The sequence below is a fragment of the Mauremys mutica genome, chromosome 6 (assembly GCF_020497125.1).
Source record: "Mauremys mutica isolate MM-2020 ecotype Southern chromosome 6, ASM2049712v1, whole genome shotgun sequence".
NCBI lineage: Eukaryota > Metazoa > Chordata > Testudines > Geoemydidae > Mauremys > Mauremys mutica.
The window spans coordinates 107,077,120-107,099,728 of NC_059077.1; the positions used below are offsets into that span (position 1 = coordinate 107,077,120).

Here is a 22,609-nt window from a genome sequence, read left to right on the forward strand (position 1 = left end):
AGTGAATCCTGTGTGAGAAGACAGTTTATAAATGGTTTAACAGAGGAACTTTATAACCTGCTGGTGAAGGAAGATAACATACTGGATAAATGTATGGACCAGATTATGTGCAGAGTTACAAATGTGGAAGCAGAAGGTGGGATCTCCTTAAAGGTATCAGCTATTAATTCCCAGACCCAGGGTGATTCCTTTATACCAAATGCTACGCTTCAAGAAATGATTGCTAGTAAAGTGGCTAAAAACTTAGAGGAGTCCCAGTGCAAGATATCTGCAGAGATCCCATGGGTCAAATAAGAGCAACAGTCTCCCAAGTTATTCCTAGATCATATGACATTTTCAGGTAACGAGAAGGCAAAGCCCATGGGAGACAGAATTACCCAAGCAGAGGAAAGCCACACCAGTGAAACCAGAAGTTGCTGACAGAAGCATCCATAGAAGACAATGGAAGAAAGCAATTAAAACATCTATTCTTACAGTATGCTCGTGTGTTCTCCAAGAATAATGGGAAGCTTGGGAGATATGATCTGGTGCAACATCCCTTAAGCAAAGGGCTGTTCCTGTGAGGCAAATCCTAAAGGATGCTAAATTGCATGCTAGAGAATGTCCTGCTTGGACCATCTATATTACCTTGGCCATCCCCAATTATAATTGTGAAAAAGCCCAGCGGAGACTTAAGAATATTTATTGAATACAAGAGATATAACTAAAAAGAGTTCAAGATAGCTACCCACTTCTCCACATAGCAGACACTGAATAAAATGTCAGAAACAAAATATTTAGATTATTTCCCATGGATCCATGAAACATGGGAGGAACATCTGGTAGGAATGGAAAAGATTCTACAGCTTTATAAGGAGTTAGGGTTTACACTTGCAGGAAACCATTTTCAGAATGCAAAGAGTCACATTGCATGCCTGGACATATCGTCAGTGAGGATACATTGGAGCTCCAACCCCAGAAATTGAAAATTAAAAAGAAATTGATGGTTCCTATAAATGTGGAGGAAATACAGTGGTTTGTAGACCTCTGCAGATTCTATAGGAGACCTGTACAAAACTTCCCAGAACAGGCAGTGCCATTATACCAGCGAACTAAGAGCAACTTTGTCTGGACAGAGGAGCACCAAAAAGTCACTGAAAAGACTGCTAAACCATGCTGTGTTTGAATTCCCAGACTCATGCTGTCCATTTGTGATAATCTGTGATGGTTTGTGGTCAGATTTGCATTTGAACAAACTGATTAGCTCAGTAGGCAGAGGCTGGTGGCCTTTGGAAGTCAAAAATTAAGTGAGAGGGAAAACAAAAATTCAGCAACAGTACTGGAATTTCTGGCTATTGCGGAGGCCCTTGGGGCCTATCATCCATATTTACTAGGTTCAGAATTCATAGTTCACCATAAACATGGAAAGTAATATATGGTTGCGAATGCTCTCACCAGGATGACAACAGTGAGAATACACTCAGACTGATCGTGTGATGACATCTGGCAAGAACAATCTAAGGACCCTGAGTTATTTTGGTGTGCTAAAAGATCTACCAAATGAGATTCAGACTGGAGAGAGGTTCAAAGCAGTTCAGGAACAATTAACATTGATCCAGCTACCCATTTGCTGGTGTATGATTTTCCAGGTCTATCAGGGTTGTCTTGCCAGCAAGTTTGCAGAGAGCAGTGCTGGAGTGTCTTCATGACATCAAAGCAGCAGGCTGCCTGGGGTAAGAAGAGACTCCGAACCAGGTATCAGACAGATTTTTTTTTGGCTGCAGATGTTAAAGATTTGGTACTTTCCCATCTTACCTGTCACAAGACTGCACCAGCAAGAAGAGGCAGAACTCCTTTTAGGGGATATGCCCCTATCTAGTAAGCCCTGGGAGTTCATGATTGTCTTGGAAGGACCACAACCAGAAACACCAGTTGAAATCGATATTTGCTGATAACGTATGACACCATGTAAAAGTATGTTGTGGCAGAGCCACTGAAGGATAAAAGTCCTGAGGCAGTTACAGCTGCATTGATGAAACATGTAATGTTGCAAATTGCCCCTGCCCCTTTCCCTCTCCCTCCCCTCCGCCTTAGCTGCCTTTCAATGATCGGGGAAGGAATTTCAATCCCTGTTATTACATGAGGTTTGCTGACAACTCCAGATAACATATCTAAAGTGAGGTCTGGGGTTACCCACCCTGCAGGTAGTGGAAGAATGGAGAGAGTAAACAGCACCATTGGTTCCATGCTCACACTCTTAGCAAAGACCAATGAGACAGAGATATGAGGACACTTCTTGTCTTTGCATATAACGCCAGCTGACACTCAACTATTCACCACTCTCTCAGATTATTTTGGACTCACAAACCCATGCTTGCATAAGACTTGATGTTCAGCAAGAAATGGCCAGGCCTCCTGCACCTACACAGGCAGAGTCTTATACCAGTGACCTGAGCACAGCATTTCAGAAGGTGGAAGAACAGATGAGCCAGAAGGAACCATGACAAGTACAAGGTGCCAGGAAAAAGTGACTATGTGCCCATCCAGGAAGGAAAAAGCATATGGTAATGCACCAAGAAAAATCCGCCAGGAAAAAGAAAAAAAAAAAATAACCACACACACACACGCTCAAATGTCCTCCTTTTCAGGGGGACCTTACACAATACTTAGGAAAATAAACAGTTTATCCTTGCCGATATGAAAACTGAGAGCTTGCCCCTTTGTAGTACACGGAGAATTGATGCACAGATTTATTGAAAGAAAGGGGAGGGCAAACGCTGAGGTTATTCAACAACCTCAGAGGAGAATTTGGAAATTCACCAGCAGATTCCTATAACTTGTAATGCATAACTGGTTGTGGAGGAGTATGTCCTCAAGACTTCACCACACTGCAGTCTTTAAAAGACTGTCTACACCCACCAGATATGCCTAACCTGGAGAATATGAACCCTATACATGCCGATAATCTCTGGATTCATTTACAAGTGACATCTCCATGACTGAATACATGACTTGAGGAGGCAGACTAACAGGGAAACCCGTGAGGATTGCAGACTACCTGGATTCCTAGGAATTACAATGATAATAAAACTTTAGTTATTGTTTTCAAACTCTTATTAAACCAAAAGAGGGAAAGTTATAATGATCAGTGCAGACAGCACCTTCACCAATAGATGGTGCTGAATCTTTATTTTACTGTGGTTATCTTGTTTTGATATTATGTTAACCTGGTGTGCGGGGCTTAGAAGGAAGTTAAATACTGCCTGTGTGTGCTGATATTTTTACTTGCAATGTTCCAATAAATCCTTCAATTTCTATAAGCGTGTATTACAGTATTTGTAAATTTATGGCAGGAGCCTCAAAAGAGCAAGCTCCCAGAAATTAGAGAGATCTGGGAGGTGACTGATGGACCCTATTAGCCTACAAGAAGAAGGGGAGACCTTAACACTTCATACTCTCAAATATCCCTTAAGTGTACCTTTATTCCTGCTTGTGGGGGAAGGGTGAGAATATTTGGAAGTGGCCTGCATCCTGGATGTTAAGCTGAAAGGGGCCTACACTGAATATTGGTTATTTGTAGGGCTCTACCAAATTCGTGGCCAGGAAAAAAAAAAAACACATCACGGACCATGAAATCTGGCCTTTTGTGTGCTTTTACTCTTACTATACAGGTTTCACAGGAGAGACCAACATTTCTCAAATTGGGGATCCTGACTCAAAAGGGAGTTGCAGGAGGGTCGCAAGGTTATTTTAGGGGGGTAGCAGTATTGCCGCCCTTACTGCTGCGCTGCTTTCAGAGCTAGGTGGCTGGAGAGCAGCAGCTGTTGGCAGGCGCCCAGCTCTAAAGGCAGCGCCCCGCCAGCAGCAGTATAAAAGTAAGGGTGGCAAAATCATACCATGCCACCCTTACTTCTGTGCTGCTGCCTTCAGAGCTGGGCAGTTGGAGAGTGGCAACCGCTGACATAGGGCCCAGCTCTCCAGGCAGCAGTGCAGAAGTAAGGGTGGTAATACCATACCATGCCATCCTTACTTCTGCGCTGCTGCTGGCAGCGGCTCTTGAATGACATACAAAGAGAGATTTGAGGTGTGTTCAAAAAACTCTGGAGACTATCAGATGAACAAAGTTGAGCTGGAAAATGTATCCTTACAACTTATTTTAAATGGGGGAGAGAACGCAAGAGAGCGCATGCATGCGTGTGCGCACAAGGAAGGAGTGACATGTAAGAGTGGAAAAGCCAGGGAACATAAATGTACTGCCACTTCATTCTATGTGTATTGTTTTTTCTGTAAGTAAACTGCACCAGCACCATCTTGCCAACAAACAATTGAGGTATAAACACACACCTGGAACATTAAACTTCAAATAAACTCATTTACAGTGGCAAATATCCCAATCCCTGACTAGTGTGACCATCAGAGAAAATCCTACTCCTACTGGAGGCAACTGGAGTTTTTCCAATGACTTCAACATATGCAAGATCAGACACCCCCACCTCCCAAATACTGTTAGCAGGTACCTTATAATATTTATATTAAGATCGCAGGACAGTTTCCATTCTAATCCATTGTTTGCTCATATCCATAACGTTGTTAAACCACCCTTTTGGGTCTGAAATTTTCTATGCTTAGTATCTGTCCCATTTTTGAGCAAAATAATACCACCACCTAGCACTTGTATTGCATTCTTCATCAGCAGAGCTTCAAATGCTTCACAGTCTTTTTAATGTACTTATCCTCACAATACCTCTGGGAGGTAGGGAAATATTATTATCCCCATTTTTACAGATAGGGAAGTAGGACACAGATAGGGAAGTGGGGCACACAGGATCTTGCCCAAGATCACACAGGAAGTCTGTAGAGGAGCTGGGGAAATGAACGAGGTTTCTCAAAATCTAAGCTAGACTGTCCTGTCTCTCAAAACAGTTCAAACATTTCTATGTGAAAGGAGAGTGAGGGGGAAAAAAAATACACTTTCCCCCATAATAAAAATAAATAAATCTGACTTTTTGGAACAGGGCTATAAATGGCTGAAGTTTGAAAATGGCACTTTGACATGGAGAATTCCTTGCTGAGGGAAGGAATAAATGGCCTTCTATGGAAGGAAATTGGTTTTGATTTGTATTTAAGTAAATTTCAAAAGAGTCTTGCTTGACAATTTAGAAGTTTTAACAGGTTACACTGTGTAGGGGTGGGGGGGTGAGTCCTAAAGCTTGTCTGCTTCTCTCCCAAGCCCTGCAAAGCACTGTAGCTCTGAACCACAAACTGGCATTTAAATTAGATAGCAACGTGGACTCCCTACCTATATTCAATGATAGTCTGCAACTACGCTTCATTACATCTTGGCAAATAAGAGAAACAACATAGTGATGACAACCCAGTGTTCAACTCCTGCCCCTCCACCTTATTCATCATTTTTGTATGCACAGATGCACTTTCGGCTAATGTAAAAACTAGAGGATACAGTATATACACCCCCTCTAACCTGCATCATACTGTTCAAGATATTGATATTCTACCTGGATACCATTTACATGTAGATAAAATGCTTTGGTACATTCAGAAGCTGGAAAAAAAAAACCACAAGTCTTATTTTTAAATCATTCATACACATTAAAAAAAAAAGACTACATGTTTTTTTTTTAAATTATATTGCTGTGGGCCAAGATCTTTCAAAACCAATACAATGTTCACAGACAAGTTATAAATCTATGAAATAGGGCATCTTAATGGATACATTGACTGTCACTCGTTCTCAAATGACAGTCACAGCATGCTACATTTTATGTTATTTATGTAGTTTTTGCCTTCCAGTCAAAGAGTGAATATTCAGATCAGATATATTTAATTTTAGTAAATAAAAGTGACACTTGCAATCCACATCCTATTATTACTGGGTACCTCAACTCTCCAGCCGGAGCCACTGTGAGGATTTCAGTGTGGGCTCCCACAGTTAATTGTAACCTTCACTGCTTATGAGCTGTACACAGATTGTCTCTTCTGGAGCCTCATCTTACCCAGCCAGGTAGGTTTGAACTACTATCTGGCTGCACCCAGAATCTACAAGTCCTTGTATTCCCTTCCCTTTTACTCAGACTGGTACTGCCAATTTGTGGGGCGTTTTATTCATGAGCATGTGTCTCTACAGTCCAGCCTGAGGCATACTGAGACTCCATGGAGGGGGCATTCTTTCCTTATATGTCTTTGCTGCCCACAGGAGTTAACAGGTCACTGGGCTGGCCTCGGGGGGCATCTTTCTTTGTTGGAGGCACATTTGGTCACCGGATGGCACTAGAATCTCCCTGAGGAACCTGTTTCAGATGACTGATGTCTAGGACAGATGCTCGAGCAGAGCTCGCCCTATTCCTATCCCATTGTTCTGATTGAGCAGGCAGCCTGGCACTCCCGGAGGGAACTTCTAAATGTGGCTCCTTACAAGCAGGTGTTACAGCTTAGTGTCATGTCTCATGCCTCCCTTTCATCGGTCAGATGGGACCAAAAACCCATCTTGAACAATATTAACATACAGGTGAGCTGGTCTGTTTCCAGTTATGAATTTGTCAGTGCTCAGCTGATGCCTACAGCCTTGGCAAGAGTGGACACCTGGTTTACCAGTGTCAAAGATGCATTTCTTCATTGATATCTAAATAGTCTAAGTAGCACTTTCCCTTGCTTGGTGTCCTTGGCCTGTTCTTGGTCCTGGCTGTGATAGGCTGACTGCCTTCCCCATCAAATATAATGCCAATATCAAAGCCCAGCCCTTGGGGGCTACTGAGAGACTATCCTCTCAAAGATTCATCCTGTACAGTTTCATCCACCACTCTAAGGATGCTAGAACCTAAACAGATGCATGAACCAGCATGTCCAGAAGCTGTCTGTTTCGTCGACAGACAAACTTCAACCAGCTTTGTATGCACCTAAGATGAAGTCTGGCAGGCTGAGTAACATACATGCTGGATGCCATGTGTCCCAACAGCCTCACATTAGCCCTCACTGCTGTCCTGAGGTTGGTTTTTAGACTTGTGCAGAGGTTCAAAACAGACCGGAACTTTTCTTGAAGCAGGTAGGTTGTTGCAGTCATAGAATCAAGAATGGCCCCAATGAACTTGATTCTTTTCATTGGTGACAAAATCAACTGCTCTGTTTTATTTTTAGACCCAGCTGAGCAAATAGGGATTGAATTTGGTGGATGTGGTCCATCACCTGTTGGCTGAACTGGCCCCAAACCAGAAGCAAGGGACACCATCCTGAATTTTATCTTCCTGATAAAAGTGCTTAACTTTCTTAAGCCCAAGATAGGCCTCAAACTCTCTCTGGGTATGATGAAATATCAGGAGTAGAACTCCCTTCTCCTGTGCAGTAAAGGCACCTCCTCTCTAGCTCCAAGATTTAAAAGATACTGTACCTCCTGAAGCAGTATGGTCTCAGGAACAAGGACAGGGGACGTGGGTAGCGTAGGGCAAGGACCAGAGTTGAATGGTGTAACCCAGTCCCACAGTGTCAAACTCACTGGACTATAGTTATGGAGTTCCAGACACCGAGGAAGTGAAACAACTGGTTCCCAAAGAGGGGGCACAAGATGGAAAGATTCTCAGCAACTGTCACTCTGCTCTTGACAAAGCCGTCAAAACTGCTGCTTTGAAGCATAGGGGCCTGGATAGCAAGAACCCACAGAAAGTATAGGTGAAAACGTCTCTTGGGAAACTTGGCAGCTGCTGCCATATATGTGCATTTGAGGCCTATAATGACTTCTTCTTGGGGTTGGAGGACATCGTCGGGAACAAAGTGTTGCTCTGGAGTCTTCAAGTGAGTGCAATCCCTCATCCATTTTGTCTGTGAATAAGTTGCAGCCCTCAAGTGGTAATTCTTCTGCCATGTTTTGTACCTCTCTAGAGATGCCAGATGCATGGTGGCAGAATAATTTACCGCATAGTGATGACTGTTGCAATCCACCTGGAGTTGTATCTGCCAAGTCAAGAGCTGCTGTAAAGAAATGCCAGCAACCAGGAGACCCTCTGTAACTAGGGAGTTAAACACATTTCTCAAGTCCTGAGGAAGCTTTTGTGAGAATTTTGCCTTGGAGTCCAAATAAATAAAGTCATATTTCAACAAGAGTTCCTGATAGTTCAAAATAAGCAAGGCCTCAGGCATCAATCCGGTGATTTCTGTACATTAATGCAGTACTTAGACACCTCCCAAGAACAAAAGAAAATTTCACCACTGATAAGCTGGGAAAAGGGATCATGAGCTTGAGGCATCACAGAGAGCTCAAAATTGTAACCACAGGCAGTAAGAGATGGATCGGTGTGGCCCTTCCCTTTTTGCCCTCAATTCAAGGCACAAGGATGTGCAGAGCACATGCACCACCCCAATGGGTACTGCTAGCTAAAGGTCTCTGACTCGCATACTCTGGGTTCATACACACCTGAAGTAGAAAATATATTATGCACATAATCATTTAAAAGAACACAAAATGACACAGCTTGCTCTTAATCTCTGTTCTTCCACCCTCTCCGCTCATTTCAATTATGTCAGTCCTGCTTCTCAGGGCTCCCTCTATTTTTCAGCAGGGTATTTTAATGTTGAAAAGCACAGAACTCTCTCCACCCCTCAAAAAAAGAGCTGGATAAGCAGAGAAAGGCATTTTAATATGTCACACGTAAAATGGGTCACCAGCATTTCCTACTGTGGTTCCAGAGTGAGGTCCAAAGTCTGGATGGGAGTAAATGAGGCCGGGAAAGAATCTGGGCAAGAAATAAACAGAACTGATACCTGGGGCCATATTTCTTATCACATAATGTGCTTGACTGATCAAAGCTCACAATCTCTCCATTATTATGGTAGGATATTTTCTTAAATGCAGAACACCTGAACTCAGGGGGCCACTACCATATTAAAATTAATAAAGGATCTCAGTGTCATCACTCCCTTCCCTGAAGCAGTCAAAGAAATGAAAACAAGAGCTCAGCAAAGTCTGCTGCCTTTGGTAATTTCAGTGTAAAATTAAAAACAGTTCATACTGAGTTTGTGTATCTTGAAAGAAAATTTGTAACATATTTTCAGAAACAGAGTGACTCTTTTCTTATAGCTGACATGAGAAAAGTTGTCTGTACTCAGCATGCTGTCAGCTGCTGCTATCTTTGTAACAGATCCTGGAACTGAAAGTCATAAATTACTGACATTCTCCCTGATCCCCAGTCCACAAACACAGAACACTCCTGTCTCAGGTGTCTTTAATCTGTTAATTTTCTTTGTTTGTTACATTAGCTCACCAGTTCCAGATCTCATTAGCTTTCTCCCGTTACACACCTCCAGCCGCACCACAACCTCAGTGTCTGCAGTCTCCCGGTGTGACAGCCTCCCTCCTGAGAGCCACTACAGAGGTTACTCTAATGACTGTCACTAAATACACAACCCTGCTATCAGACATAACATTAATCTAAATGTAACATCGAGTAAAACATTTCAATGAGAAAAATATTTACCCAGGGAAGCAAGGATTATGTTTAGAGCAGAATCAAAACAGAAAAAGTCGTTATCTCCTGATAGGTTTTAGCAAGTGACTTACGCTTTCATTTAATGTCATTAAGAATATTAACTAAGTATTTTAACACAGAAACTGATACTGTAAACAGCTCAGTTTTATTTACAGTTGAAAGGCAAAGAGAGTGTGACCTTCTGTTTTTAAAATATTTTTTCATTCTTTAGAAATTCTTCACTGAGAATAGAAAAACTACCCCAATCAGCCTGCCCAAAAACTGAATGGAGGAGTGCAATCACCACTAAACCCCAGTACCTTTTTGCTCCCTGATGGGGAGCAAAAGCATTGACAAGGCAGTACAAAGCACATTGAGGAAAGAGGGCACCTTCCTTCACTCTAGTAACCAGGCCTTGCCTTCACTGTGAGAGAGGCAATGAAAGGCCTCAGAAAACTCTGCATCCGGCCATGGTGATTGGAAGATAGATCGCCATAATGTGGTTCCTTTGAGGGTGGGAAAAAGTAGGTGGCCTCATGGCGACAAGAAGAGTTTAACATACCCCTGGACATTCTACCACCAGCAAACCTAAGATGCTGAGATTTTGAGGATCAAGGAAACAAGTCAATATACTGAACAATCCACAACAAGTTGCACTATCCCCTCACTCTCTGCTAGCTCAATTACTGTTAATCAGAAAGGGACCAAAACATAGACGCTTCCTGTTCCCCAGACATCTTCGGACTTGATTCTGCAAGGTGTTGAATGCTCTGACTTTGGTCCATCAAAGCACTGAAGCACATGCTTAATGTTAAGCATATAAGCAGTCCAATTGCAGTGACTAATACCATGCAGCAAACCCTCAAAGAGTAGGTCCCCATTTGTTTCAGAACAGAATGAGCACAGAAGGTGGTGGGGACAACATAACATCAGTGTGTACTTTTATGTCACATACTTATCTATGTCTGTTATGAATGAGTTGCCCAATCTAGTAATTGGAATTTTTTTTTAAACGAAAAGTTTCTAGCTTTCATGCTTGCAAAGAAAAGTTTGGAGATGCGACTAAAGTGTATCCTCAAGGCTCAAAACACAGAAAGCAAATAAGAACCCAAGGTTTGTTATTTTTTCTTTATAAATCTCATTTTAAGCCATTCTGATGATTTTTGAATGTTCTGGGTTTGCAACACAGGATTGGAGACCCAGTGATTAAGGTAGCTGTTCCTAGTGACTACTCTGAATGACCGAGCTGAGATTCCCAAATCTGCATGTGCATGGTTGTGTTTCCTCCCCTATGATCCTCACACTGCAGGACTACATAAGAGAAACTGGACTAATGTATATAGCAGAGATAAGAGCATATTCACCATGTAAATAAATAAGTTACACCAAACTGAAGTTGTGACAATTTCTCTCCATTAATGGAAACTGACTAGCTACAAGGACCTGAATCAACTATTGCTCAGCCAAGAGGCAATGCTACAGTAGCTTTTCCATGGTTTCCATGTCTTACTTTTGTCAACCAGGAGGGAGGATGATTACAATTTAAAAAAAAAAAATCAACAATTTGAAATCCTATGATAGCCCAGATGCTGAAACACTTAAGCATGTGCTTCATTTTATTCATAAGTTGACCCACTGAGTTCAGTGAAATGATTCAAGTCAGTAAAGTTACACTAGGGTGACTAGATGTCCCGATTTTATAGGGACAGTCCCAATTTTGGGGTCTTTTTCTTATACAGGCTCCTATTACCCCCCAACCCCTGTCCCAATTTTTCACATTTGCTCGCTGGTCACCCTAAGTTACACATACTTTTAAGTGTTTGCATGGTGGATATTCCTATGTTTGGAATACTGGATCCCCTCATTTATATTTTGGGCTGCACTGCTAAGCATTAACAGTCAGCCTCAAACAGAGATTTTCTTTTCACATTCCATGTGATGAAAATAGCAAAACCCAATAATTTGAGAGTATGTGGCAGACAACAAACATTTTCTTTTTTCTTTGTTTATAGGCAACATGAGCTATTCCATTTAACTCTCGTTAAAGAGTGACATATCAACAGCTATCACAGGAGAACCATTTGAAAAATTATTAAAATTTAACACATCAGTTTTGCAAAAGGCAAATGTTTATGAAAATAGTTGTTGTTTTTTTATGTAAAAGATGTTTACCTTTGCAAGTCCAGCACGATGAGCACCTTTTGATTCCATGTACGCTAAGTATTTGTTGAACTCCCTGAATTCATCCATTGAAGGCCTAAAGGTCATAATTTTGCAGCTTGGGTTTGGAGGACTGTCCGAGACTACAGCTGCCATTGTGGCTCAATATCAGCCCTGCTAAAAATTAAACAAGTTATTAATAAGTATAATGTATACTATAATGAAAAATCCTTCAATGAAAATAGTCTCCAAAAACATATCAGTATATCTGCTTCTCCCTGGAATGAACGCTTTTGAAATGCTATCTCCCAGGCTGGTTACAAGAATACAATATAAAAGTAGGATTAGGTTGTTCAGCCATTATCCACCCTGGTGAACCCAATCACGAGTAACAGTTGCACAATCTAGCTCCTCATTGTTTGTCTTTATAACAATATACTCTCTAAACTTATCCTTCAATATTATAGCAGCATCTGCTTGGGCTGGTTCATCTCCAGTACACTGTAATTTTCTTTGTTTTAGGTATTTACAATACATGGCAGCCTCATCACCATAGACCCCAAGCACCTCACAATACTCCTGTTTGGCAGTGAAGTCTCATTATTCCCATTTTACACATGGGCAATTGACACACAGAGAGATTAAGTGACATGTCCTAGGTGTTCTTGGCTGTGCAATAAATTTCGGGTCTGACCAGAACTGAACCCAGATTTCCTGACTCCTTAACCACAAGACTTTCCTTCCCCTCACTGCTTCTTTTAATAGGTTTTAAAGTATGTATATATATATATATATATATATATATATATATAATATATATATATATATATATATATATATATATGTATATATATATACCAAAGGCATAGAGAAACAGGACAAGTCCCCTTCCCCATCCCGCACACTAAAAAATTTACTAGTAAATTGCTTTTAATTAAATGAAATAAATTAACACAAAATATATTCTTGTCTCTCATACAAAGATATAATACTCATGAAATAAGTAGCCACTTATGTGGTTTTCACATATTTATGCTTCTGCTACAGAAACTAACACCAGTCCTGCAATTAGATCTGCTAGTACAGACCCCATCACCCGCACAGAGCACTTGTAGGATCAAAGGCATACTTTCTGGGTTTGCAACTGAGGCATGTTACATACCTCATGACAGAACGTAATACGATAATTCAACCTCTGATTGGACTTTTTACAGAATTTGCATTATATAGCACAAAGAGGAATCGGACTGTTATAAGCAATGTCAGCTCACTGTAGGTCATCTCTTTTGCCCTATGCTAAAGCATAACCAGGGGAAAAAATTACAGTGTTATAATTCAAAATTCTCAACTTTTTGCTCTGTAAAATACTATTTTAAAGCATCATCATTAAATACAGCCATATAATCCTAATTCTAGCTCAAAATGTAACAATATATGTGAGCACAGCTATGAAAGAGAAAGTTAAACCAGTTTACATATTAAAACATCTTAGCTCAATTTGTTAGCATTTTTAAATATGCTGTACTAAATATGTGGCTTCCATGAGCAGCAAATATCTGTTCTAATATACTGGAATCTGTCATGAAAAAACAAATAATGAATATTGAAATTAATTGGAATTAAGGCATGTTGGCCTTCCCACCATTATGGGACGGTGGTCAAGGACCCAAAGGCAGTTGTCATGTTACAACTTTAAGAGAATGAGGCAGTACCTCTAAGAGGAGGGCTCTTATTGGGTAGTCTTGGAGCCTTCAACAAGCTCGTAGGTTGGCTGGCTAGCTGGGGGCACAGAGCAGTTGGTATTGGCAAGCAAAGCACATGAAGGTCCTTCCCTACTCTGCCCTCCAACTCCACCATAGCAAGATACTCCTAGTACTCTACAGTCACTCCTTGGATAATCCTCCACACTCTTTCCAGTCTCGATGCCACTGCTACAATGGCTTCATGCCTGCTGCTTATTGCAAACCTTGGGGACATCTTCACTTTTCCTTCCTCGCCTTCTCCATCGTCAGCTGTGGTTCTCATCTCCTCCCCACCCCACAAAAAACTCTTTATGGCCACTGCTTGGGAAGGACTGTAGCACAGAGGATAGTGATTGAGGACAGAGTCGGAACTTCTGAATTTTTAATCTCATCTGCTCCAGCAACCTCCTCTGTGCCCTTAGGCAAGTCCCTTAACCCAGGCCTCACTTTCTCCATCTGGGGAATGAATTTAATAATCATTATGTAGTTACAATACTGTGTGTGTGTGTGTGTGTGTGTGTGTGTGTGTGTGTGTGTGTGTGTGTGAGTGAGTGTGAGAGAGAGAGAGAGAGAGAGAGAGAACACACACACACACACCCCGCTAGCTTGGCCACAGTATCCTGTCTTCATTGGTTTAGCTGTGTGTGAACTGCTGCTCTTATATTTGATCTTTAGTTCTCCCACACATGCACACACCTGACTCCTTCTCTTGGCATTTATCAGCTTGATATGTTTTCCTGACCCCCACCTTCAGTAAGTCACTCTCCCATCCCTGCTTTTTCATTGTACCTAGGAAGTTGTCTGAGCTGAAACCTTGGCTTTAGTTGAGTGGCTTTTTAAAAAAACCAAAAAACCCCCTGTTTCTCTGTTTAAGCCTGCAAGGACTATGGAGCAGGGTGGTTGATGTAGTTTGACCATTCACCTCTTTTTACTGGTTTCATTCAGATTCCTTTCCCTTTTCCTGAGAAACAGTTGTTAAGGAGCCTGACCGAGATGTTTGGTTTAGACCGGTGAATTGTACTATTCTGATTTCTGAATATTTTTTCATATAGTGGCTTTTTAATGGGGGGAGGGGAGGGGAGGTGTGCATATGTATATACACGGTTGAGGGATTCAGGGGGGAGAGGAAGTACACAGTTGAGACAGGCAATAGTTTTCTCAAAGGTAATCAATTGAGATATACCTGTTATACCTTGCATAAAGGATCCTTGGAGTCATTTAGACCAAGACTGCCCTTTTCCTTTCATCTCCACTTCTGGATGCATAGCTGATCCCTCTACAATCACTGGCCCAGGGAATATGGAACTGGAATGGGATCCATGAGACCTGGGTATAGTGATACTTGCCTTTTCTGATGTGCTTGAAGGTTACTGAATGGGGGACTCTGAATTAAAGCCAGGTGTTCACATGTTATGGTGGGCAAGTGCCAGGCTTTCTACCAAGCAATGAACATTAAGAGGCCTACTGTACCCACTGCCACCATCCTTAATCAATACCTGCTATTTCAGGCTAGGTGCCTGGCACGGTGTTTCATATTCTTCTCACCCACTACTGATTCAGCAAGCATTAGCAAATCATGTTTACACTTTTTCATCCTTATGAGGCATTTCCTCCAAGAGAGGCTACATTAGAAAAGTAAATGTATGGTAGCACTAAAGATTCAAGCATGCTGACCAACCAATAAAACTAACTACTGGTACTTCTACTCATTTGCCAAGAGGTTATACATCTGTTTCACTGATTGCAGATAATTAAGGCTACATTTTAGTCACGGGTATTTTTAGTAAAAGTCATGGACAGGTCATGGGCAGTAAACAAAACTTTATGGCCTGTGACCTGTCCATGACTTGTACTATATAGCCCTGACTAAATCTTGGGGTGCACCCTGGGGGCACTGCGGGTGTTGGGGGGCAGCACAGGTGCTCGGGGGGGAGGATGGTGGGACTACCAGGCTCCCTACCTGGCTCTTCGTGGCTCCCCAAAAGCAGAAACATGCGCCTCCCTCAGCTCCTAACTCCACGCACTGACCCCACCCCAAGCATCAGCTCCGCAGCTCCCATGGCGGGGAACCGCGGCCAATGGGAGCTGTGGGGGCAGTGCCTGCAGGCAGAGGCAGCACCCAGAGCTAGTAGCTGAGGGACGGACATCTTGCCGCTTCTGGGGAGCCTCCCCAAGGTAAGCACCGCCCAGAACCCTCACTCCCTCCCACACCCCAACCCTGAGCTCCCTGCCACACACACCCAAAGCTGCTCAGGCGTCCCCGGGACAGCTGCACTAGCCACCGCTGAAGTCCCGGAGATCCCGGAAAATAACGAAATCTGTGACTTCTGTGACCTCCGTGACAAACTTGCAGCCTTACGGATAACTAAAGAACTCAGACTTCTTAACAAGATAATTATTTCATAACCACAATATCCAAAAGTCGAATTTCCTCAACAGTAACAGAAAGACCACAGCCAACAGCTGTTATGGGTGAGCCTCTGGAGGTCAGGAATGTTCCACTGGTGCAATTCTTACCATATACACTCACATGTAAGCCACTGGGCTTTGTGCTAGGATAACCTCCCCTTCATTTCATGTGCAGGTCTTAAATTTGATTGACAGGACATGAGGGAGGATAAGAGGAAAGGAAGAATAGAGGAAATAACAGAAGTGAAAGTGTGTAGTGGCACTTAAGGGAGGAATATTTTTCCCACTATGTTTAAAAAATAGTATTTATGGTATTTTCCCCACCCTTAGTCCCACATGGGTGAACTGACTGCCTTACTTGACCTACAGTGCTGTTTCTATTTTATTAGTTTTCCCCTGAACCGTGATGGGGATTGAGGCTAGAACTCCCCCTATATTTATGGATGTCCAGCTACCTACATTTATCTAGGAGACAAGGTGGTTTCTTCCCTTATTTATTTAAGGGATTTAAGTGTAATTTTCCTTATTCCTGACATGCAGTTTGATTTTTCAATATTTATCTGAAAAAACAGAGGATTTTTCTTTAAAAGTTTTTTTTAAGATGGACTGCTTTACATTTAGGGCCTTTTCCCCCCCAGATCCACACCCCGCCCCCTACTTCTTCCTTTCTTCCAAGCCCTCTTTAACTGGAGCTTTAAGGTAGGGAAAAGAAAACAGGAGAAGAAAGATCTCATGCAATATATAACTCCTCCCCTCCAGTAGAGCTACAAGGCTGGGTTATATCACCCCTGCCATGTTCTGGACAATTCTGGGGAGGATAATTGGCAGTGATGTATGGCATGAACTCTGACAGCCAGGACTTAAGGGGTTAGTAAGGGCCTTTGTCCTTCAATGCCTGGCGTGCAATATTACCTGCAGGAATATGTTCATGACAGATAACACTCATTTTCAGTTGAAATTTTGCTGTTATGACCCTACTACAGAGTGAGAGTCTATGATGCTGCTGAAGGTTTGGCATGGTGAATCAGTCTATGCTCCCAGCTACCTTGTGGTACCACCAGGCTGCTTTTATCCATTTTGTCTTGTAAGAAGGTTGCTAAATTCCATGACTTGTGACCCATTCATTGAAACATGTGGGCCAATGAACTAGAGAGCAAGGTTCCACCCACTTTACAAAGACCTCATACCTACTGGTCATCTTCATTCACTGCACAGGCTGCCAGATGCCTTGATCTGTAAAGGGGTTTCATAGTGTGCTGAACAATGAAAGGTTTGGCTAGGTCTTGGAACCCCCCAGAAGAGCAGGAACCACCCACTCACACTCACTCTGCTGTAAAGCATTATGGCTGCCTTATTCAAAGCTACCAGCATCAGGCAGGAGGCCCTGTTGTTCAGGGTAGCCTTTCGGCATGCTCCTGGTAAGAAAGTTTGCAGTAGGGGCTGAGGGAAGCCAATTCTAGCACATTCCACAGAGAAGACTGGAGTAATGCAAAAGATTTTGACCTTCAAATCTCTTTCTATAAGCCTGGAGTAGTTGGAACCAGACCTGAGCCAGGCCTGAGGTGGGTGTCTGGGTTATTTGGCCTGTTCGATAGCTGCTTTGTCATCCTGTCCCCTTTGGCAACCTTTGAGCAAAAGCTTTCTTCAGGGACTTTTCCCCCCTCATTCAACATCAGCTAATCCCAGGTTCAGATATTGGAAAGATGGTGCTCTGTCTGCTTAGCACATGTATCTGCTCAGATCTGGCTTCCCATTTGTCAGCCAGCAGAGCTGACCGTGGTATCACTCCTCAATTTGTGCCCATTCTCAGTGCTTATCTTTGCTTGCAGCTTCAGGGGCCAGACTGGATCAACATGATCAGCAGATTCCCTTCCCCAGTTGGATGGTGGGCCAGCCTGTAAGAATGAAAATTCCTAAATAGTTTTCTCCTAGGAAATACCCAATACGGAAGAATCACCCTGGGCTCTGCACATGAAGAGCTGCTGTGTGACCGGGTGCCTCTACTGAGAACACATGGGTCAAAGAGTCATGACACTGGGAATAAATTTAAGACTGGTATTACTTTTGATTAAGCAGCATATAAACATCTTGGATCCTGCATTTCCTCAATCCTTGGGGAAAATTCTTCTCACCCCTATTTTTAGCATCCTAGTTTGCAAACAAAATTCTAAATGGGGGGGAGGGGGGAGAAAATCAGGGCTTAATATGGGAGTCCAAGGTCAGCCTTAAGTATGGTGTCATTATCAACAGCTCCATAAAACTGTGCAGCACCTTGGACTTGGTCCAATTCCAGTTGAAGTCAATGGAAATTGGGATCAGGCCCACTGATACATATGAGAGGTGCTATGTAAAAAATAAATAAATACTACTACATAGTATGAATTTCCCACACAGACATCATCTTAGTGCAGAAGATACTAGAAATCCCTGAAACAAATACAGATGTTAACAAGTGACACCAGAACACTGTTTTATTGATTATCTGTCAATTGTTAAAAGCTATTAACAGACCTCTATCATTAGAGCTAAAGACTGCATCTCTTTAATGTCCTCTTCCACTACTGTAGTAAAGAGAAAATTGCTGCAAAAGTTCAGATGATATGAAAGTTGTGGGGCCTTTGTTCATTCATTTCCCTTGCTAACTAGTTCATGCATTTATCTTTTTCATCTTTATTCAGTGGCTGTGGCTTGAGAACAGCTTCTCACCCTTCAGAAGTTGCTTCTAAGTTTATCTTCTGTAGGGGAAGAAACCAATATTTAAGTCTCAGCTAGTGAGTAGATGTTAATTCATTAACTGCAATCACAACGATCACTTATCAAGCAGTAATTATACATTTTGAGAGTTTGGAAATATTTCGAGGAGCAGACTGAAACTAGAAATATATACTTGGTCATGTCTTACTATACTATATATAAAGAATCTAGTCTTTTGATATATTAAGAATGTGTTTACTAGTCCTCCACTACTGAGATAGAAAATTTCTCAATAACTGAACTCTCTGCAAACTTATACTCTGCTTCTATTGTGATTTTATGTTTTAGATATTTCCAGTTTACAGGTCATTCAGCTAGTTAGAACACATCTGTAGTCAAATATTTCAAATTCATTTATTTTTAAACTGTCTTCTTTCAGCATGTGTGTGTACCATGGGGGAGGGGAAAAAAAGGGATTTTCCTTTTTATTCTTATACTATCCTCTTCCTCTACCTATACAGTTGGATTCATGGTAGTAAGGCAGTGTGGCATTACAAGCAGAAGACAACAAAAGATACTACTAACCTAACCTTTAAAACCCCTAAAAACTTTCTCTATAGAAAGTCTGTTTTAGAATGTGGCATAAACAAAAAATGATTCAGTGTAAGAGGTCTTAATTGCATTTTGGGATGGCTACTCATCACTCATGGAAAATGTACCTATCCTAAACTTATGCTGATGTCTTTGTACCACTCTGCATGATCACATGTTCTATGCATATGCTGATGGGTATTATAGCTAGAGCAGTACCAACAGGCATTGTTACAGTTGTTTGCAGGCACAGCACCTCTTCCTCAATTCCCCCAGATGGTACCTTGGTGAGCATACTGCAGATAGGATTTCATTCTCTGCAATCTTTGCTATCCAAGCAAAATAGCATGTACATACAATTACATCCCAAACCAATCCACAACACGTTAAAAGCATAGCAAGGTTTCAAAGTCAAGGACTCAAAAGTTAAGCCCCAAAATGAGCACTGCCTTCCAGAAATTCCTATGGCTGTCTTGAAGAATTTACTTTTAGTTTGCTGGCATCTTCCCACTCTACTGGACAAACAGATACAGTGAAAGGATGGACACAGGCATCTAAGAGCCAGAGGGTTAATGTCCAATTTACTTAATGATGGGAAAATTTACTATAAAGTCAGCACTGGAATTTGTCCTCAGAATCAGTATTTTACCTCAGAATCAAAGAGACACACACACACACACCGCAAAATCAATTGTTTGACATAAAATAAAAATCTCTGTATTGCCGGGCAAGAGAAAGAACACTGTAGGAAGGAAGGGGGGGAAAAAAAAAGTAATTTGTTTCCTCAATTCCTTCTTTTACTTCCTCCTACCAACAAATGTAGACAAAAAAATTAGATATATTAAAATCAGTTATATAGTGCCATACATTTAATAGTGCCTCAAATGATACAAGATACAAAAAGTTTTCAAACTGCTGGTCTGATCCTGCAAGCCCTTGAGCATGAGTTACTTAACTCATATATGCATTTCATTTAATTTCTAGATTTTTCAGGATCAATTCTTCCATGAAACAAAATTAAAACAATGACAAGGTGAAACATGAGACTGTGCTCATGAAAGGGAGGCTGTGAAGGTAATGGATAAAGACAAGAGGAAGAGAGATTCTCGGAGAAGTGGTTTTTCAGGTAGAGAAATTCAGACAAATACAAAATTTCTTTGACCATCAGTACACATAGTTGCAATCCTGACAGGAAAAATTTAACTGCCAGCAAAAAAAGTTGCTTCCACCCACTGAAGATTGGAAACGTGAGAAGTGACATTGTACATCCTTCACATACAAGGAGCAACTGCCCCACCATTCTGACTTCTGATCTCCAGCTACCAGTAGTAACAATAGGAGGAATTAAGTTCATTTATCAAAGCTGTTGTAGACGGTAGCAGACAGGGGTACAACAGTATATTTGATCTCTCCCATTATATATAAACTTAAATACAACCTGCATTACAGTGCAGATAACTGAATTTAAAAAGCTGCATACGACTATGCTAAACGACATGCACATATGGCCTGATGTGTGTTCATGCCCACCATTGCAATATATACATAATGGTGGATATTTGCTATTTATAAGCCCCCACTGGCAGCCAAGTATCACTGGAAAGAGGTCATACAGGATATTTGATCTCTGTGTATCCATTTGATTTTCAAGCCTTCACCTTCAGACAATTTTAAAAAGTACATGCGTCTCATTAACAAGAGTACAGATCCACTCTACTCTATTCCCACAAGCCCACAGGAAAATTAATATTCCCTCCTTACTCATCATTCTATACTTTCTCAAAACAGTCTGAAATCTACTGTAAATGCATATGCTACCTAAAAGTACATCTATCTGCATACAGAGAGATCCTATGAACAGCTCCGGGAATTAAGATGGTGTGGCTTCATGCCAGGCAAATTATGAGACTTCATATAATAAGTAGGGCTGCTAAGTTAAACAATGATACAATGCCATTTATTTAAATATTTTAGATGTTTTCTACATTTTGAAAAAATATTGATTTCAATTACAACACAGAATACAAAGTGTACAGTGCTCACTTTATATTTGTGATTACAAGTAATTGCACTGTAAAAAAAACAAAAATAGTATTTTTCAATTCACCTAACACAAGTACTGTAGTGCAATCTCTATCACAGAAGTTGAACTTACAAATGTAGAATGATGTACAAAAAACCTGCATTCAAAAATAAAACATTGTAAAATTTTAAGCCTGCAAATCCACTCAGTCCTACTTCTTGTTCAGCCATTCGCTCAGACAAAGAAGTCTGTTTACATTGGCAGGAGATAATGCTACCCGCTTCTAGTTTAAAATATCACCTGAAAGTGAGAACTGGCATTTTCATGACACTGTTATATCCAGCGTTGCAAGATATTTACGTTACAGATGTGCTAAAGATTCATATGTCCCTTCATGCTTCAACCACCATTCCAGGGGACATGTGTCCATGCTTATGATGGGTTCTCCTCAATAACAATCCAAAGCAGTGCAGACCAATGCATGTTCATTTTCATTATCTGAGTCAGATGCCATGAGCAGAAGGTTGATTTTCTTTTTTGGTGGTTCGGGTTCTGTAGTTTCGGCTGTGGAGTGTTGCTCTTTTAAGACTTCTGCTCCATACCTCGTCCCTCTGATTTTGGAAGGCACTTCAGATTCTTAAACCTTGGGTCAAGTGCTGTAGCTATCTTTAGAAATCTCACATTGGTATCTTTGCGAGTTGTCAAATCTGCAGTGAAAGTGTTCTTGGAATGAACCACATGTGCTGAGTCATCATCAGAGACTGCTATCGCATGAAATATATGGCAGAACGCAGGTAAAACAGAGCAGGGGGCGTACAATTCTCCCCCAAGGAGTTCAACCAGAAATTTAATTAATGCATTATTTTTAACGAGCATCATCAGCATGGAAGCATGTCCTCTGGAATGGTGTCCGAAGCATTATGGGGCATACAAATGTTTAGCAGACCTTGATTGTAAATACCTTGCAATGCCAGCTACAAAAGTGCCATGCAAATACCTGTTCTCACTTTCTGGTGACACTGTAAATAAGAAGAGGGCAGCATTATCTCCTGCAAATGTGAACAGACTTGTTTGTCTTAGCGATTGGATGAACAAGAAGTAGGACTGAGTGGACTTGTAGGCTCTGAAGTTTTACATAACTGCACTCAAAAACAAAACAAAACAAAAATCTACATTTGTAAACTGCACTTTCACAACAAAAAGATTGCACTACAGTTCTTGTATGAGGTGAACTGAAAAATACTATTTCTTTTGTTTATCATTTTTACAGTGCAAATATTTTGATTTCAATTACAACACAGAATACAACATATTATATATATGAAAATGTAGAAAAAACATCCAAAATATATTTAACAAATTTCAATTGGTATTCTATTGTTTAACAGCAATTAAAACTGCAATTAATCGCAATTACATTTTTTGAGTTAATCGCGTGAATTAACTGTGATTAATCGACAGCCCTAATAATAACTAGTAACTTCAGTGTAACATATAGGGTATGTCTACACTGCAATGAAACACCCACAGCTGGCCCA

The 22,609-nt window shown here is 41.2% G+C and overlaps 1 protein-coding gene across 6 annotated transcripts in view; it reads right to left on the reverse strand.

The window, feature by feature from the left end:
• The window catches only part of KDM4C (lysine demethylase 4C), a 420,715-nt gene that overhangs the window by 371,905 nt on the left and 26,201 nt on the right, over positions 1-22,609 (reverse strand). For 4 of the 6 annotated variants that reach the window (XM_045021569.1, XM_045021572.1, XM_045021576.1 and 1 more), the window contains exon 2: positions 11,625-11,786. The exons of 1 other annotated variant lie outside the window; for it this stretch is intronic. In XM_045021569.1, the coding sequence (XP_044877504.1) occupies positions 11,625-11,768 (144 nt within the window). In that variant the 5' untranslated portion in view covers positions 11,769-11,786. Of the gene's footprint in view, positions 1-11,624; positions 11,790-22,609 lie in introns of all 6 variants that reach the window. One more of the 6 variants, XM_045021570.1, reaches the window with a different exon arrangement.